Source organism: Scyliorhinus canicula, chromosome 20, assembly GCF_902713615.1.
Source record: "Scyliorhinus canicula chromosome 20, sScyCan1.1, whole genome shotgun sequence".
Classification (NCBI taxonomy): domain Eukaryota; kingdom Metazoa; phylum Chordata; class Chondrichthyes; order Carcharhiniformes; family Scyliorhinidae; genus Scyliorhinus; species Scyliorhinus canicula.
The window spans coordinates 84,527,511-84,544,929 of record NC_052165.1 but is presented as its reverse complement, the minus strand read 5'-3'; the positions used below and the strand labels follow the sequence as shown (position 1 = coordinate 84,544,929).

The window sequence follows — 17,419 nt, the reverse complement described above, 5'->3', positions numbered from 1 at the left end:
TAATTGTGTTCTCTCTTTAATTGGCTCTGTTTATGGCGGTTAATATGGTCGCCCTCCTTAATTCTAATTAAGTTTGCTCAAGAGGCGAATCTTTCGATACCGCCACAAGGTTTAAAACCGAATCATGATCAAAGACTCGATAGACCAGTTAGTAAGTTCGAAATCAATGCTCATTTATTTACACACAGTCAAATATACTCATGCACAAACTCTACCAACTAAACTATCACTACTACTAAAGCCTATACTTAACTTCGGGCGCCCACTCAGTCAGAGGAACAATGGCCGTTGTCCGGTTCCGAGGCTGCTGGGGTTGAGCTGCTACGGAATAGCAGATAAGAGCGTCTGTCTCGTAGCGTGCGTTGACTTTGGACTTAGTTGTTCTGGTGCAGCTGCTAGGCAGGTCTCTCCTAGCTGAGAGCCAAGGCCAAGAGAGCGATTCTCTCTCGGGGGTTTCTTCTTACACCTGAAGGGGACTCTCGCGCTTTTGGGCGGGCCTTGAACTTGGCCCCAATTAATTGGGCTGTTTCTTGATCGTTCCTATCAATTTCCTCCAATAAAGGGGTGGGTGCCCTGATTGCTGGGCGTGTCCGAGATGGCCGTTGGCCTGCTTTGTTCTCGTCTCCTCTGGTGCCGGGGTGTCTGCCTTGGTATTGTTTACTTAAATGTTACCCTTTTTTGTCCCCGGAGATGACTCATTAGTGTGGTAATGGCTTTGCAGTATCGGTCTTGTCTGGGAGCTACGGCTCCAATCAACAGACAAACCTTGCACCTGCTTGCTTTCTCAGTATTGTCCATTTTCCCTGCATTCTTTGCAAAGTGTCCATTTTGTAATCGGGACGTGGCCATCCCAGATGGCTACAAAATCTCTCCTGGAAAAAGTTCACCAGCTGCTCCATTGACCACTGGGCCGGCAATCCAATCCCTGACCTCCGCCATATTCTCCTGTGCTGCAGACTCCACCTTTTCAGACGACTTCTAGTCCATGAATCCATACACTGGTCCTTCTCCTTTACTTCACCAGTCTCCTGTTTAGTCGGTCAAATCCACTATAAATTGGGAAGAAAAGGTCCCAAAGGTCCACCACAAGTGGGAGCTAGCAAATAAGCAACCACGCACTCCATTATGTGCAATTTGGTCATTTCATAACCACTCTTTTTCAGCTTTCGGTTCATGCCAGTGTTTTTATGAACTTTTAAGGTTGCTTAAAGATGCTGTTCACTTCACCGAAAGTGAGGCAGATTTTATTTAACCACACCAATAGGATCCCCATTATCCATTTGGCTTGTTACATCTTCGAAGAACTCTTGTTGCCCGCTCACTTAATCTATTTGCAACCCCTGTGTCATCCTCACAGCTAACATTTCTACCTCAGTTTGTATCGTCATTACTCTGTCTCTTCATAGAAGTCATGATATAAATTGCAAATATCTAAGGCCCAACAATGATCCTCTCTCGTAACACTCCACCGGTCACAGCCAACCAACTCAATGCCTCATAATGTCTTTGCTTCCTTTCTTAAACATTCCTCTATCCATGCTGATGTATTACTTCGAATCCGGAAGCCCTATCTTGTCTTTTATCCTTGGTATGGAACCTTATCGAATGCCTTCTGGAAATCCAGTATATCAAATCTATTGGTTCTCTTTTATCTACCCAACTGGACACATGCTCAACAAATCAATAAGTTGTCAAGCATAGAATCCTCTGACACCTTCCCTGTAGGTAAAGAGATTTGGAAGAATATGGTAAGCCCTACATAGAATTTACAATCTATATAAATTCTATGTAAGCCCTTCTGTATGCACAGCCACCTCTGTCAGAGGTGAAGAAGGAGCCGTGCTCCGAAAGCTCGTGTTTGAAACAAACCTGTTGGACTTTAACCTGGTGTTGTAAGACTTCTTACTGACCTCTGTCAGAAGCCTGGAATCCAAGTCTAGATGAAATGAAATGAAAATCGCTTATTGTCACGAGTAGGCTTCAAATGAAGTTACTGTGAAAAGCCCCTAGTCGCCACATTCCGGCGCCTGTTCGCGGAGGCTGTTACAGGAATCGAACCGTGCTGCTGGCTTGCCTTGGTCTGCTTTCAAAGCCAGCCATTTAGCCCTCTGAGCTAAATAGCAAAGTGAGATGACTTACCGGCCCTAGGTATGGCCAGACTTTTCAGTTTGTTCGCCTCTCCCGTTTTCACCATTGTACTATCTCCGCTTTTACAAATATTTTCTCCGCATCCTCTACCTTAATAAGCACTAATTTAAAATACTCATGAAGTATTCAAGTCTTCATTGTCCCTGATAGGCCCCAATCTGCCTCATACTGCTCTTTACATTCTTATTTACATTTATGTTGACCACTATTCTATTCTCATTCTCTCCTTGCAAATCTTATTTTCCTCTTCAATGCGTCACTGAATTTATTGTTGGTTCTAACTTGAAGAATTTATCTGATATGCATCATGAACTTTATTCTGTTTCATCATAATCTCCTCATCCAAGCCTTTGGTTTCCTTGCATTCCAACAAGGGCGAATAGCATCTAGCTTGGACCTGAATCATCCCTTTCTTAAAGGTTTCATCACTTTGAAATTAGCCCACTGCCAATTTAGACATACAATATAATTTTTGCTTTTCTTCAATGCCATTTCTAAACCTTATGATATGATAATCACTCTTACCAACTGTTCCTCCACAAAAAAACCTGGCCCACCTCATTTCCCAGCGCTAGCTTTAGCAATACTCCTTTCTAGTTGAGCTAAGAACATACTGACACATTTCAGAAAATTCTCCACCCCCTTCCTCTCCTCCAGTAAGTAAGTAAGTAAAGTCACCATAGTCCCAGATGACCACAAGCTGTTTTCCCCTTTGAGGGGGAGAGCTGACTCGTGGTGATTAACTTGAGGATGAACCTTGAGGGGCAAGGTTGAGAAGGTGGAGATTTCATGAATAGCCTCAGCTGGTACGGGAATTGAACCTGCTGTTGGCCTTGCTCTGCCTAGCTGTCCAGCCAACTGAGCTAAACCAACCCCAAACCGATCCCCTTTTCTAGCATTGTCCCAACTGATATTTGGATAATTCAAATTCCCGCAGCATCATCTTTCGATCATTCTTTTGTAATCTTCCTATAGATTTGCGCCTCTAACTCTTTGTATTTGGAGATATTTTAATGTGATCACAACTGAACAAATTACAAAAGACAATTACACGGCACAAAAGGCCTGAACACATTTCAAAGTAACAAACACGATCTCGTAACACAACACAAACAGTCACGGGGCACAAGGCCTCGATACAATACAAATTTCAGAGCCAAGTAATCACAAGGTCTTGATACATGTTTCAACAGTAATGTGCCAAATATAGAAACAATCATAGGGCACCAAGGCCTCATTACCCCTTTACAAGTCACAAATTAAAGTCAATCACAGGGCACAGAGGCATTGCACAACGTTGCTATGATATAACAAAAGGAAACAATGACAATACAGTAACAAAATTTGATCAACATTCAAATAAAGCACAGAGGAACAGAGCACGAGAGCAGGTCCAAAGAAAAACTCGACTAAGCAACTGCTTGTGTTCGTGCTCAGCGTCCTCTGTCCGTCACCCCTTCGAAAACGGGCAAATCCAAAAAGCCACAGGGCACAAAGGCCTAAATATATTACAAAATTACAAACTTGCAATCATATAAACAGTCGCGGGGCACAAGGCCCCGATGCAATACGACAGTTCCAGAGCAAATATAGAACCACAAGGCACAAAGGCCTAGATACATATTTTAACAGTAACGTGCCAAATATAGAAACTATCACAGGGCACGAAAGCCTTAATACACCTTCAAAATTCACAAATTGAAATCAATCACAAGGCATCTTTGTATTTGGAGCCCGAAGGAATCGTGTGATCAGACACTTTTTTTCCTCAATTCTAAACAAATGGATCCTGTCCTTGCTCCCTCAAGGACACCCCCTCTTTCGAACACTACACTGCCTACCCTAATCGGTAGTGCCTCCCCACCTCTCTTCTTTCATTCTCTATCATTTCTGAACACTTTATATCTTTGCATAGTTATGTAAGAACTAGGAGCAGGAGTAGGCCATCTGGCCCCTCGAGCCTGCTCTGCCATTCAATGAGATCATGGCTGATCTTTTGTGGACTCAGCTCCACTTTCCGCCCCGGACACCATAACCCTTAATCCGTTTATTCTTCAAAAGACTATCTATCTTTACCTTAAAAACATGTAATGAAGGAGCCTCAACTGCTTCACTGGGCAAGGAATTCCATAGATTCACAATCCTTTGGGTGAAGAAGTTCCTCCTACACTCAGTCCTAAATCTACTTCCCCTTATTTTGAGGCTATGTCCCCTAGTTCTGCTTTCACCCGCCAGTGGAAACAACCTGCCCGCATCTATCCTATCTATTCCCTTCATAATTTTAAATGTTTCTATAAGATCCCCCTCATCCTTCTAAATTCCAACGAGTACAGTCCCAGTCTACTCAACCTCTCCTCATAATCCAACCCCTTCAGCTCTGAGATTAACCTAGTGAATCTCCTCTGCACACCCTCCAGTGCCAGTACGTCCTTTCTCAAGTAAGGAGACCAAAACTGAACACAATACTCCAGGTGTGGCCTCACTAACACCATATACAATTGCAACATAACCTCCCTAGTCTTAAACTCCATCCCTCTAGCAATGAAGGACAACATTCCATTTGCCTTCTTAATCACCTGTTGCACCTATAAACCAACTTTCTGTGACTCATGCACTAGCACACCCAGGTCTCTCTGCACATTGGCATGCTTTAATATTTTATCGTTTAATTAATAATCCCGTTTGCTGTTATTCCTACCAAAATGGATAACCTCACATTTGTCAACATTGTATTCCATCTGCCAGACCCTAGCCCATTCACTTAACCTATCCAAATCCCTCTGCAGACTTCCAGTATCCTCTGCACTTTTCGCTTTACCACTCACCTTAGTGTCATCTGCAAACTTGAACACATTGCCCTTGGTCCCCAACTCCAAATCATCTATGTAAATTGTGAACAATTGTGGGCCCAACACGGATCCCTGAGGGACACCACAAGCTACTGATTGCCAACCAGAGAAACACCCATTAATCCCCACTCTTTACTTTCTATTAATTAACCAATCCTCTATCCATGCTACTACTTTACCCTTGATGCCATGCATCTTTATCTTATGCAGCAACCTTTTGTGTGGCACCTTGTCAAAGGCTTTCTGGAAATCCATATATACCACATCCATCGGCTCCCCGTTATCTACTGCATTGGTAATGTCCTCAAGAAATTCCACTAAATTAGTTAGGCACGACCTGCCCTTTATGAACCCATGTTGCGTCTGTTCAATGGGACAATTTCTATCCAGATGCCTCGCTATTTCTTCCTTGATGATAGATTCCAGCATCTTCCCTACTACCGAAGTTAAGCTCACTGGCCTTTGCTAATTTCCAATCCTCCGGGACCACCCCAGAGTCTAGTTAATTTTGGTAAATCATCACTAGTGCATCTGCAATTTCCCGAGCCATCTCTTTTAGCACTCTGGGATGCATTCCATCAAGGCCAGGAGACTTGTCTACCTTTAGCCCCATTAGCTTGCCCATCGCTACCTCCTTAGTGATAATCCTCTCAAGGTCCTCACCTGTCATAGCCTCATTTCTATCAGTCACTGGCATGTTATTTGTGTCTTCCACTGTGAAGACCGACCCAAAAAACCTGTTCAGTTCCTCGGCCATTTCCTCATCTCCCATTATTAAAACTCCCTTCTCATAGTCTAAAGGACCAATATTTACCTGAGCCACTCTTTTTTGTTTTATATATTTGTAAAAACTTTTACTGTCTGTTTTTATATTCTGAGCAAGTTTACTCTCATACTCTACCTTAGTCTTCTTTATAGCTTTTTTAGTAGCTTTCTGTTGCCCCCTAAAGATTTCCCAGTCCTCTAGTCTCCCACCAATCTTTGCCACTTTGTATGCTTTTTCCTTCAATTTTATACTCTCCTTTATTTGCTTAGATATCCACGGTCGATTTTCCCTCTTTCTACCGTCCTTCCTTTTTGTTGGTATAAACCTTTGCTGAGCACTGTGAAAAATCGCTTGGAAGGTTCTCCACTGTTCCTCAACTGTTCCACCATAAAGTCTTTGCTCCCAGTCTACCTTAGCTAGTTCTTCTCTCATCCCCTTGTAATCTCCTTTGTTTAAACACAAAACACTAGAATTTGATTTTACTTTCTCACCCTCCATGGCAGGTTGATGGAAAAGGTGAAGTCGTATGGGGTTCAGCTAGATGGATAAATAACTAGCTGGGCAACAGGAGACAGAGAGTAGTGGTGGAAGGGAGTGTCTCAAAATGGAGAAGGGTGACTAGTGGTGTTCCACAGGGATCCGTGCTCGGACCACTGATGTTTGTGATCTACATAAATGACCTGGAGGACGGTATAGGTGGTCTGATTAGCAAGTTTGCAGATGATACTAAGATTGGTGGAGTTGCAGGTAGCGAGGAGGACTGTCAGAGAATACAGCAAAATATAGATAGATTGGAGAGTTGGGCAGAGAAATGGCAGATGGAGTTCAATCCAAGCAAATGCGAGGTGATGCATTTTGGAAGATCAAATTCAAGAGCGGACTATATGGTCAATTGAAGGGTCTTGGGGAAAATTGACGTGCAGAGAGATCTGGGAGTTCAGGTCCATTGTACCCTGAAGGTGGCAACGCAGGTTGATAGAGTGGTCAAGAAGGCATACAGCATGCTGGCCTTCATCGGACGGGGTATTGAGTACAAGTGTTGGCAGGTCATGTTGCAGTTGTATAGGACTTTGGCTCGGCCACATTTGGAATACTGCGTGCAGTTCTGGTCGCCACATTACCAGAAGGATGTGGATGCCTTGGCGAGAGTGCAGAGGAGGTTCACCAGGATGTTGCCTGGTATGGAAGGTGTTAGCTATGAAGAAAGGTTGAATAGATTAGGATTGTTTTCGTTGGAAAGACGGAGGTTGAGGGGGGACCTGATTGATGTCTACAAAATTATGAGAGGTATGGACAGGGTGGATAGCAACAAGCTTTTCCCAAGAGTGGGGGTGTCAGTTACAAGGGGTCACGATTTCAAGGTGAGAGGGGGAAAGTTTAAGGGAGATGTGCGTGGAAAGTTTTTTACGCAGCGGGTGGTGGGTGCCTGGAACGCTTTACAAGCGGAGGTGATAGAGGCGGGCACGATAGCATCACTTGAGAAGCATCTAGACAGGTATATGAACGGGCGGCAACAGAGGGAAGTAGACCTTGGAAAATAGGAGACAGGTTTAGATAAAGGACCTGGATCGGCGCAGGCTGGGAGGGCCGAAGGGCCTGTTCCTGTGCTGTAATTTTCTTTGTTCTTTGTTCCATCTGTATTTTAAATTCCACCATATTGTGATCGCTCCTTCCGAGAGGATCCCGAACTATGAGATCATGAATTAATCCTGTCTCATTACACAGGACAAGATCTAGGACCGCTTGTTCCCTCGTAGGTTCCATTACATACTGTTCTAGGAAACTATCGCGGATACATTCTATAAACTCCTCCTCAAGGTTGCCTTGACCGATCTGGTTAAACCAATCGACATGTAGATTAAAATCCCCCATTTCTACATGTACCATTTCTACATGCATTAGTTATTTCTTTGTTTATTGCCTGCCCCACCATAACGTTACTATTTGGAGGCCGATAGACTACTCCTATCAGTGACTTTTTCGCCTTACTATTTCTGATTTCCACCCAAATGGATTCAACCTTGTCCTCCATAGCACCGATGTCATCCCTTACTATTGCCCGGATGTCGTCCTTAAATAACAGAGCAACACCACCTCCCTTACCATCCACTCTGTCCTTCCGAATAGTTTGATACCCTTGGATATTTAACTCCCAGTCGTGACCATCCTTTAACCATGTTTCAGTAATGGCCACTAAATCATAGTCATTCACGATGATTTGTGCCATCAACTCATTTACTTTATTCCGAATACTGCGAGCATTCAGGTAAAGTACACTTATGTTGGTTTTTTTACCTCCGTTTTGAATCTTAACATCTCCAGTTTTATTCCTTTTAGTATTACTGGGCCTATTCACTGAGCTCCCCTCAGTCACTGTACCTTGTACTGTCACCCTTTTTGATTTTTGACTATGTCTTCTCTGCCTTGCACTTTCCCCCTTACTTCCTTTTGCTTCTGTCCCTGTTTTGCTACCTTCCAACTTCCTGCATCGGTTCCCATCCCCCTGCCACATTAGTTTAAACCCTGCCCAACAGCTCTCGCAAACACTAGAGCTCTTGGACATCGGTTCCAGTCCTGCCCAGGTGCAGACCATCCGGTTTGTACTGGTCCCACCTCCCCCAGAACTGGTCCCAGTGCCTCTTGCACCATCTCTCGAGCCTCGCATTCATCCTATCTATCCTGACATTCCTACTCTGACTAGCTCGTGGCACTGGTAGCAGTCCTGAGATTACTACCTTTGAGGTCCTACTTTTTAGTTTAACTCCTAACTCCCTAAATTCAGCTTGTAGGACCTCATCCCGTTTTTTACCTACAGCGTTGGTGCCTATGTGCACCACGACAGCTGGCTGTTCACCCCCTCCACCCCCCAGAATGTCCTGCAGCAGCTCCGAGACATCCTTGACCCTTGCACCAGGGAGGCAACATACCATCCTGGAGTCTCGATTGCATCCACAGAACCGCCTGTCTATTCCCCTTACGATCGAGTCCCCCTATCACTATAGCCCTACTATTTTTCTTCCTGCCCTGCTGCGCAGCAGAGCCAGCCACGGTGCCATGAACCTTGCTGCTGCCTTCCCCTTGTGAGCCGTCTCCCCCAACAGTATCCAAAGCGGTATATCTGTTTTGCAGGGAGATGACCGCAGGGACACCTGCACTGCCATCCTACTCTTGCTCTGTCTTTTGGTCACCCATTTGTTATCTCCCTCAGTAACTTTCACCTGCGGTGTGACCAACTCACTGAACGTGCTATCCACGACCTCCTCAGCATCGCGGATGCTCCAAAGTGAGTCCATCCACAGCTCCAGAGCTGTCAAGCGGTCTAACAGGAGTTGCAACTGAACACACTTCTTGCACGTGAAAGAGCCAGGGACAGTGGACGTGTTCCTGAGCTCCCACATCGCACACGAGGACCATGACACGGGTCTGGGATCTCCTGCCATGTCTTAAACCTTAGGTAAACTTATACAACTACAATTTCAAAATAAAAATAAATAAATTAGACAATGAAAAGTAAAATTACTTACCAGGGTTAAAAAGCACCTCCGAAAAAGCACCTTCTCTCACTCTGCACCGAATTACCTCACTGCACCAAATTACCAAGTTGCAATTTCCACCCTGGATGTGCCTCACTCCGGCTGTGCCTCACTCCGGCTGTGTCTCCTTGACAAGCGCAAGCTTACTGAGTGCGCTTTCTGTCTGTCTTTTATGCAGACCTCAGCTAAGCGATGACTCAAAACTACCTAAACTGCAAAGAGAAGAATACAATGTGCACCTTTGTGCCCCTAAACAGGCCTCAGGCGACTGACAGATAACTGCCTCTCAGCAATTAGGGTGGGGGCCGCTTCAGCCAATCAGTCACTAAGCTACACACTGCACTTTTAACTGAAAAACAGCAGAATTAGATTTACCACTTACCTTTTCCTGATTACCTCACTGCACCAAAGTTGCAATTCCCACTCTGGATGTGCCTCACTCCGGCTGTGTCTCTTTGACAAGCGCAAGCCAGTTCTCACTATTTTTGTCATGTTTCCATTATTGTCACTGCATCATATTCCCATGTGGCTGTTTATACCACGCTCTGCCAGATTCAGGCAGAGTTCTGGCCGATGGGCTTTAGGAAATTAATCCAGAAGTTTCTTTGGCAGAGCTGGAGGGTGGCTGGGTGGATTCATTTGAACAGGGTTGAGTTGGGCATTGGTTGAAGCGAGTGAGCAGGGTTGGGTTTGTGGCAGTGGGGTAAAGTGTGTGGAGACCCAAGGGCTCATGAGGCAGGCACAATAAAAAAGGCCTGCACAGAGTTGCAGTGAGGGGAGGGGGAAGAAAAGCTGGAATATACAGTGGAATTTGGCATTGAGAGAATAGCCTGTAGTCTGGGTAATTTGTAAACAACTGCATTTTTCGGTCAAATAGCTCGTCGTGTCAGTTGAAGTTATTTATCCACCTTTCCGAGTTTTCATTGATTGATGTGTGGACTCGATGAAACAATTTTCGAAAATTAAATATGCCTGACATTGTGGAAATAATCCTCATTCAATCCTTATTAATGAAGCAGACTGTACTTTTCTCAGAAGCTTCATATACCATATCAACAATTATATTTTATTGCTATGCTTTTTGTATTTTGTTTTGCTTTTGTCTTCAAAAGGTCATCAAAAAACAGCTTCAAAAGTGATCAGAGGTGTTAGTCCTACTTTCCCAGAAAACTACCAGAAAGATAATCAAACTTTGCTGCTCCAGGTAAGTTTTGAGTTTCCACACTGTGATCGACACTCTGCTACTGTATGTCTGTCGGAAGCTCTTGTAGTTTTTATAAAACTGGCAAATCATGCATAGGTTGTATAGAACCTCGGTAAGGCCGCACTTGGAAAATTGTGCGCACATTTTGGGTCGCCACACTACCAGAAGGATGTGAAGGCTTTGGAGAAGGTGCAGAGGAGTTTTACCAGGATATTGCCTGGTCTAGAGGGTGTTAGCTATGCAGAGAGGCCGAATATACTTCGACCGTTTTCATTACAACGACGAAGGTTGACGGATGACCTAACAGAGGTCTGCGAGATGATGAAGGTAACGGATAGAGTGAATGGGCATCCAGGGTGGAAGGTTCAGTCAGTAGGGGGGGCATAGATTTAAGGTCCGTGGGGCAAGGTTTAGAGGAGATGTGCAAAGCAGGTTTTTTATGCAAAGGGTGCTGAGTACCTGGAACGCGCTGCCAGGGGAGGTTGTGGAAGCAGATGCATCAATGCCATTCAAAAAGCATCTTGATAAATACGTGGATAGGATGGGTACAGAGGAATACGGCACTGGGAAGCGCTGAGGGTTTTGGCCAAGGGTGGTATCATGACCGGTACAGGCTTGGAGGGCCAAAGGCCCTGTCCCTGTGCTGTATTGTTCTTTGTTTTTTGTGACCTAGAGGGAGGGAAGTATCCACAAGTCATGGTACACATCGGTGCGAACGAAATAGGTAGGAAAAGGGACGGGGCTGTAAAACAGGAATTCACAGAGCTAGGGTGGAAGCGGAGAGCCAGGACAAACCGTGTTGCCATCTCTGGTTTGCTGCCAGTGCCACATGCTAGTGAGGTGAGGAACAGGGAGAGAGTGCAGATTAACACGTGGCTACAGGGATGGTGTAGGAGGGAGGGTCTCAGTTACGTGGATAATTGGAGCACATTCTGGGGAAGGTGGGACCTGTACAAACAGGACGGGTTACACCTGAGCCAGAGGGGCATCAATATCCTGGGAGGGAAATTTGCTCCAGTTCTTCGGGAGGGTTTAAACTAATTTGGCAGGGGGCTGGGAAACTGATTTGTCGTCCAGGAGACAGTGTTGCTGACGTTCAGGAAGTTGAGGGTAGTGCAGTACTAAGGAAGATACCAAGATCAGAAGAGTGGACCTGCAGGCTTGAAGGTGGTTTGAAGTGTGTCTACTTCAATGCGAGGAGCATCAGGAATAAGGTTGGTGAGCTTGAAGCATGGATTGGTACCTGGGACTACGGTGTTGTGGCCATTACGGAGACGTGGGTAGAACAGGGGCAGGAATGGTTGTTGGAGGTTCTGGGGTTTAGATATTTCCGTAAGATTAGGGAAGGTGGTAAAGGAGGTGGAGGAGCAGCATTGTTAATCAAGGATCGTATAATGGCTGCTGAAAGGCAGTTTGAGGAGGATCTATCTGTCTGCTGAGGTAGTGTGGGCTGAAGTTAGAAATAGGAAAGGAGCGGTCACTTTGTTAGGAGTTTTCGAGAGGCCCCCAAACAGTAACAGAGATGTGAAGGAAAAGATTGCAATGCAGATTTTGGATAGGTGAGATAGTCATGGGTGACTTTGACTTTCCAAATATTGATTGGAACCACTATAATTCAAATAGTTTGGATGGGGCTGTTTTTATCCAGTGTGTGCAGGAGGGTTTCCACACACAATATGTGGATAGACCAACAAGAGGCGGGGCCACATTGGATTTGGTACTGGGTAATGAACCAGGCCGTGTTAGATTTGGTTGTGGGAGAGCACTTTGGAGATAGTGACCACAATTCGGTGACTTTCACTAGAGCAATGGAGAGGGATAGGAACATATGGCAGGGCAAGATTTATAACTGGGGGAAGGGTAATTACGATGCGATTAGGCAAGAATTGGGGAGCATGAGATGGAAATGGGAACTGTCAGGGATAGACACAATTAAGATGTGGAGCTTGTTCAAGGAGCAAATACTGTGTGTTCTTGATATGTACGTCCCTGTCAGGCAGGGAGGAAATGGTCGAGTGAGGGAACCATTGTTGACAAAAGAGGTTGAATGTCTTGTCAAGAGGAAGAAGGGGGCTTATGTAAGGATGAGAAAACAAGGTTCAGTTCGGATACTTGAGGGATACAAGATGGCGAGGAAGAAGCTCAGACAAAGGGCTTAGGAGAGCTAGGAGGGGGCATGAGAATTCCTCAGCAGGTAGGATCAAGGAAAACCCCAAGGCTTTTTACACTTATGTGAGGAATAAAAGAATGACCAAAGTGAAGTTAGGGCCGGTCAAGGACAGTAATGGGAATGTGTGCATGGAGTCTGAAGATCTAGGAGAGGCCCTAAATGAATACTTTTCTTCAGCGTTCACAAAGGAGAGGGGCCACGTTGTTGAGGAGGATAGTGCGATACAGGCTGGTAGGCTGGAGGAAGTAGATATTTGGAAGGAAGATGTTAGAAATTTTGAGAAGCCTGAGGACAGATAAGTCCCCTGGGTCTAATGGGATATATCCTAGGATTCTTTGGGAGGCGAGGGATGAGATTGCAGAGCCTTTGGCTTTGATCTTTATGTCCTCACTGTCTACAGGAGCAGTGCCAGAAGACTGGAGAGAGGTGAATGTTGTCCCCTTGTTCAAAATAGGGAATAGGTATAACCCTGGGAATTATAGGCCGGTTAGTCTCACTTCGGTCACAGGTAAATTATTGGAATGGGTCCTGAGGGATAGGATTTATGATCATTTGGAAAGATACAGCTTAATCCAGGATAGTCAGCAGGGATTTGTGAGGGGTAAGTCTTGCATTACAAGTTTGATTGTATTTTTTTGAGGAGGTAACTAAGTACATAGATGAAGGTAGAGCATTGATGTCGTATACATAGATTTTAGTAAGGCGTTTGATAAGGTTCCCCATGGTCGGCTCATGCAGAAAGTAAGGAGGCATGGCATAGAGGGAAATTTGGCCGATTGGATCAGTAACTTGCTATCACATAGAAGGCAGAGGGTGGTGGTAGATGGTAAATTTTCATCCTGGAGCCCAGTCACCAGCGGTGTACCACAGGGATCAGTGCTGGGTCTTCTGCTATTTGTGACTTTTACTAATGACTTGGATGATGGAGTTGAAGGTTGGGTTAGTAAGTTTGCTGATGACACCAAGATTGGTGGAGTAGTGGATAATGTGGAGGGCTGTTGTAGGCTGCAGAGAGATATTGATAGGATGCAGAGCTGGGCTGAAAAGTGACAGATGGAGTTTAACCCTGTTAAGTGTGAGGCGATTCATTTGGTAGGACAAATTTGAATGCAGATGACATGGTTAACGGCAGGGTTCTGAAGAATGTGGAGGAGGAGAAGATCTCTGAATTCATGTCAATAGACCTCTGAAAGTTGCCACCCAAGTGGATAGAGCCGTGAAGAAAGCCTATAGTGTGTTAGCGTTTATTAAAAGGGGATTGACTTTAAGAGCCGTGAGGTTATGCTGCAACTGTACAAGACATTGGTGAGACCACATTTGCAGTATTGTGTGCAGTTCTGGTCACCTCGCTATAGAACATAGAACATTACAGCGCAGTACGGGCCCTTCGACCCTCGATGTTGCGCCGACCTGTGAAACCATCTGAAGCCTATCTGACCTACACTATTCCATTTTCATCCATATGTCTATCCAGTGACCACTTAAATCCCCTTAAAGTTGGCGAGTCTACTACTGTTGCAGGCAGGGCGTTCCACACCCCTACTACTCTCCGAATAAAGAAACTTGCCTCTGACATCTGTCCTATATCTATCACCCCTCAATTTAAAGCTATGTCCCCTCGTGTTGGTCATCACCATCCGAGGAAAGAGACTCACTGTCCACCCTATCTAACCCTCTGACTATCTTATATGTCTCTATTAAGTCACCTCTCAGCCTTCTCCTCTCTAACGAAAACAACCTCAAGTCCCTGAGCCTTTCCTCGTAAGACCTTCCCTCCATACCAGGCAACATCCTAGTAAATCTCTGACCCCTTTCCAAAGCTTCCACATCCTTCCTATAATGTGGTGACCAGAACTGCACGCAGTACTCCAGGAGCGGCCGCACCAGAGTTATGTACAGCTGCAGCATGACCTTGTGGTTCCGAAACTCAATTCCCCTACTGGTAAAGGCTAGCACACCATATGCCTTCTTAACAGCCCTATTAACCTGGGTGGCAACTTTCAGGGATTTATGTACCTGGATGCCGAGATCTCTCTGTTCATCTACACTACCAAGAATCTTGCCATTAACCCAGTACTCTGCATTCCTGTTACTATAGGAAGGATGTGGAAGTATTGGAAAGGGTGCAAATGGGTGCTTATGAGGAAAGGTTGAGGGAGTTAGGGCTTTTCTCTTTGGAGTGAAGGAGGATGAGAGGTGACTTAATAGAGGTTAATAAGATGATGAGAGGGATAGATAGAGTGGACGTTCAGCGACTTTTTCCTCGGGTGGGTGTAGCTGTTACAAGGGGGCATGACTATAAGGTTCATGGTGGAAGATATCGGAGGGATGCCAGAGGTGGGTTCTTTACTCAGAGAGTGGTTGGGGCACGGAACGCACTCCCAGCTAGGTAATGGAGTCGGACACTTTAGGAATTTTCAAGCGGTTATTGGATAGGCATATGGAGTGCACTAGAATGATTGGGAGTAGGTTGATTTGATCTTAGTTTCAGATTAGTTTGGCACAACATCGTGGCCTGAAGGGCCTGTACTGTGCTGTACAGTTCCGTGTTCTATCCAATCCTTATCTAGTTACGTAGAATTTACAGTGCAGAAGGAGGCCATTCGGCCCATCGTGTCTGCACCGGCTCTTGGAAAGAGCACCCCACCCAAAATCAACACCTCCATCCCATACCCATAACCCAGTAACCCTACCCAACACTAAGGGCAATTTTGAACACGAAGGGCAATTTTATCATGGCCAATCCACCTAACCTGCACAACTTTGGACTGGCCGACATGTGACTCCAAACAACAGCAATGTGGTTGACTCTTAACTGCTCTCTGCAATGAACTAACAAAACACTCAGTTCAAGGGAAATTAGGAATTGGCAACAAATGCTGGCCCAGCCAATGGCACTCGCATCCCATAAAATAATAAAAAACGGGCAATGTGCCACTGCATCAAAAAACATTGATATTCTTTCTGAGTTGATTCAGTTTGCTGGTGACCGCAAAAGAGTATAGATTTCTAGACCAGCTGCCCGGGACTCTTGCTGCACTGATTGAAGATGTGTTTTAGACAGCTGCTCATATCTGGCAATCGGGCCTGAATGCCGCCCCTCAACACTCCCATTAACTGCGCTTCGACAAATTTTCTTCATTTTTCATCTCCCTTCAATGTGACCTCCTCTCAAAGTGGTTGGTGATTCCTGCATGGTGGCAGCTCCAGCTCATATAGTCGCAGATTCACTCCCTCCTGCATGTGCTGCTCTTCCAGTCATCAATTCTCTCTCTCTGGAGAGAGAAAACCTGTGATTGGCGGATCAGGAGCACCAAACCTGGGAGGGACAGAATCTCTGATTGGAGGAGCAGTTCCTCATTGATTCTGTCTCTCCCATGTACGGGGCTTTTCTTGCCCCTCTCATTGATTTGTTTCGGGTTTTTGGGGCTTTCAAGAGCAAGTTCACCTGCAGCCTGTGCATTTTTAGTTCTATGTCCAGATTTTTCCACGTTTTGCATTCCTTTCAGTGTGCATGTGACATTGCAGATCTACAGCAACTTCCTTTAGTGTTAATTTTGCTACTTATTGTTTGCTTCTCCTGTGTTTCCCCTCCCCCACCTCAAAGGTTGAAGCCTTGCAGTCCCAGTTGCAGGAACAAACACAATTGGCGAAAGAACAAATTGATGCATTGCTGGAGGATCGAAGGATTCGCATGGAGGAGACACATGTGCAGCAACAACGGGATAAAGACAAAATCAAATCTCTGACAGACAAGTCAGTTTAATATAGAGTGCGACAACCAGTGATTGCTGTTTATCAGTGATTGGTTCCTCCCCTTTTTATATGATCTGCTGCAGGCCTATGATAAAAACAGGGACCACTCACATTGGGGTGCAGTGTTTAACGATATTGGGTCACAGACAGAATGCATACTATGGCAGGTTCCGAGGAAAGGGTCCAGAGAGGTTACAAGGAAAGGGTCCAGAGGAGGTTACAAGAATGATCCCTGGATTGAACAGCTTGTTTTATGTGGAATGGTTGAGGACTCTGGGTCTGTACACGTTGGAGTTTAGAAGGATGGGGGGGATCTTATTGAAACTTACAGGATTCTGTGAGGCCTGGATAGAGTGGAAGTGGAGAGGATGTTTCCACTTGTAGGGAAAACTAGAACCAAAGGACACCATCTCAGACTAAAGGGACGATCCTTTAAAACAGAGATTTTTTTTTGTTGAAATGTTTTTTATTGAGTTTTCATATTTTCTATCCAACAAATTACAAATTATTAGAAAAAAACCACACAAAAATTAACATGTATATTTACAGGTAAGCATCTTCATAATAACAACTGTGGCCGCCCCCTTTAGCCGGCATACATATTTTACATTCCCCAATATGGCCGAGGCACATGTTTATAGGCATTTATTTACAGTTTGGTTTTGGGCCTTAGCTTGCCATCAAACCCCCATAACGAACCCGTAGCCCCCCCCCCCCCCCCCCCCCGGCTACCTTCCCCCGATTCCCGTCCATTTTCCCCTGATTCTTGGCCACCCGACTATTCTTCCTATTGTTCGTTGGCCACAAACAGGTCCCGGAACAATTGCATGAATGGCTCCCACGTTCTGTGGAACCCGTCGTCTGACCCTCATAGAACATCGAACGACACAGCGCAGTACAGGCCCTTCGGCCCACGATGTTGCACCGACATGGGAAGTCAAAAACTAAAGGCCATCTAACCTACACTATGCCATTATCATCCATATGCTTATC

The 17,419-nt window shown here is 45.2% G+C and overlaps 1 protein-coding gene across 1 annotated transcript in view; it reads left to right on the top strand.

Annotated features, from left to right (window-relative positions):
- Positions 1-17,419, top strand: part of ccdc77 (coiled-coil domain containing 77) — a 134,494-nt gene that overhangs the window by 72,004 nt on the left and 45,071 nt on the right. The window contains exons 6-7 of the mRNA XM_038780848.1: positions 10,409-10,500; positions 16,278-16,426. Coding sequence (XP_038636776.1) covers positions 10,409-10,500; positions 16,278-16,426 — 241 coding nt within the window. The remainder of the gene's footprint in view (positions 1-10,408; positions 10,501-16,277; positions 16,427-17,419) is intronic.